General features: G+C 41.3%; 1 protein-coding gene across 1 annotated transcript in view; it reads left to right on the top strand.

Annotated features, from left to right (window-relative positions):
- Nucleotides 1-242: 242 nt before the first annotated feature.
- The window catches only part of CSUI_006770 (uncharacterized protein), a gene marked incomplete at its 3' end in the record, with an annotated part of 2,990 nt that continues 576 nt past the window's right edge, over nucleotides 243-2,656 (top strand). The window contains exon 1 of the mRNA XM_068066923.1: nucleotides 243-1,948. Within this exon, the coding sequence (XP_067921101.1) occupies nucleotides 270-1,948 (1,679 nt within the window). The remainder of the gene's footprint in view (nucleotides 1,949-2,656) is intronic.

Genomic DNA, 2,656 nt, shown 5'->3' with positions numbered 1-2,656 from the left:
CCGTTCTTCTTTTTCTTTTCTTCTTGCCGTATGGATACATACACACATACATGTATACTCATACATGCATACATATACACAGGCACTTACATGACAGGATAAGAAGACTTGTTTCTTCGCTTTCCACTTTTCGCATCCATCTTTCTTTCGTTCCTTCGCTTCCATCCATCCTTCTTTCCTTTCTTTCTTGTCATTCTTTGCACTACCTCTTTCTTTCTTTCTCTTTCTCTTCCTTCGTAGGGAGTAGCGAGAGAGGTGTGTGTGGCGATATGAATGAAGTAGGCGAAGTAGACACGAAAGTAGAAGAAGAGAAAACTTCAAGAAGAGGGCGAGAGAGAGACAGAGACGGGAGGACAAGAGCGTCTTCTCAGAGAGCCGAAAGCTCTCAGCGAGGAGGTCCACATCATAAGAAGGGCGTTTTATCCTCCTTTAATCATCTCTTCGATAATGTGTCTTCTTCTTCTAGGCGTTCTCTTTCTTCCTCTAGCCGTCTTCTCCGCTATACAGATTCCTCGAAACGACCTTCTCCTCGAGGAGGTGCCAGAGCGGGGGAAGCAGAGAAAGGAGGAGGAGGAGGAGAAGAAAAAGAAGAAGAAGAAGAAAAAGGAGATCCTCTCGTGAAGCCGTCAAAATCTCTTCAAGAGCCTTCTCAGAAGAAGAATGCAAGTTCAGCCGCTGTTTCTTCTTCTTCTTCTTCCTATTCGAAGCTCTTAACGTCGCAGAGAGGAAAGGCCATGGCGAGTCGCCTAGGGGTCGATTTAGCCGCGATTCTCCAAAGTATCGATCAAGCAGAGAGACTGGAGCGACAGCACTGTGAGAAAATGTTCCTCGAAGAAGTAGAGGAAGAAAGAAAAAGAAGAAGAAGACAGTCTCCTTCGACGGGTGTATCGCGTGGCCGGAAGGATGAGAAGAAACGTGGAGGGAAGGGAGAACAAAGAGGAGAAGAAGATGAAGAAGAAGAAGAGGAGGAAGAAGAGGATGGGATTGATAAGAATACTAAAGGTCTTCGTAGTAGTGCGAGCATGTACTACAAGAAAGACTTCTCGGAATTCTCCTTCTTAGGCATAGGGGGGGGAGGAGGTGAGAAGAAGAAGAAAATGAAGAAAAAGAAGAAAAGTAGACATTCCGAGGAAGATGAAGAAGATGAAGGGGAGGAGGAAGAAGAAGAAGAGAAGAAGAAAGAAAGAGGAAGAAAAGGATACTACCAAGATGGAGATAGTAAGAAAGATGCAGGAAGAAGAAAGAGAGGAGAAGAAGAAGATGATGGCGAAGAAGAAGAAGAGAGAATAAAAGATGAAACAAAAGGAAAGCAGGATAATATTAAACAGAAGAGAACAAGAGTAGGAGGAGGGAGTTCTTCTCTTTCTCCTCACCTTCCATCGCATGCGGTCGGGAAGCAAGGGGTCTTAAGATGGCTTGTACGTCTTCATAATGTAGCTCTCTTTGCGAAACAACTTCCGATCTTGAAGAAGAAAATCGAAGCAGAGCTTGAACGAAAAGTCAAAGAAAGAAATCCTAAAGACCTCGAGATTGTCTCTGCTCTACGTCAATTATCCTATCCTGACGCTTCATGGACACCTTCTTCTTCTTCTTCCGTCGATAAGGATGGGGGAGGAGGAGAAGACCAAAAGAAGAAGAAGAAGAAAGACGAGGACGTTAAGAAAGAGGAGATGATAAGAAAAAAAGAGGGAAATACAAAGGTGTCTGAAGAAGAAGAAGAGAAAGGAGAGAAGGCGAGTAGGAGTCATACGAGTAGACACCCTCGCCCTCCTCCCCAGGGGGAAGCAAGAGGAAAAGGAGGAAGGAATGAAGAGAAGGAGCAGCACGGGGATAGAAATCTCTATGAAAGAGAGCAAAATCTCCAGCTACAGGAACTAAAGAAACTTCTTAATGAGAGACTTCAACAGCTCTCTTCTCTCGTACAAGCCACCGCCCAAAATATATGCGAGTAAATACTACCTACACACACACATATATATATATAGCTATTTATATATATATATATACATAGACACATCTTCACACGCTTACATATGAAGCACCGTCATATATGTATACCCCCACGTATGTATTGTATATATATATATGTATGACGGTGTACTGTATGTGTATGTATGAATAAATATGGGGGATGTTCTTCCCGTTTGCTGTGGACATGCATGTGGAGCTCGCGACCTCTCACCCTTTGGAAGAAAAAAGAAAAAGTGGAGGTTTTCTCTATACAAATATATATATATATATCTATATATATATAGCATATCTAAATGTATTGATCTCTAGTCTATGATAGAGTTATATGGATACAATGGCTGTATATAGCTTGTGACTCTCATGATCCTCTAGACGAACATCTATATCCACTGCATGCATATAGATCTTATATGTATGTATATCATATATATATACATGTGTATGGAAATATACTCCATACATACATAGAGCCGTCCATAGCCATAGACTCATGACAACTTATCGCATGCCTTTACAGAGGTATATGTATCTATCTATATATATCTATATGTATCTATATATATAGATATATATAGATAGACACATGTATCTACAGCTTTTTTTCTTTTCTTGTTTGAGCGGGGAGGAACAGCTTGATTCTTCTGGATAAACTAGAGGAGAAATCTTCTTTCTTTTCTCTTCTTCT

The sequence above is a fragment of the Cystoisospora suis genome (genome assembly GCF_002600585.1).
Source record: "Cystoisospora suis strain Wien I chromosome Unknown contig_3460, whole genome shotgun sequence".
Classification (NCBI taxonomy): Eukaryota; Apicomplexa; class Conoidasida; order Eucoccidiorida; family Sarcocystidae; genus Cystoisospora; species Cystoisospora suis.
This window is presented reverse-complemented; position numbering and strand designations above follow the sequence as displayed.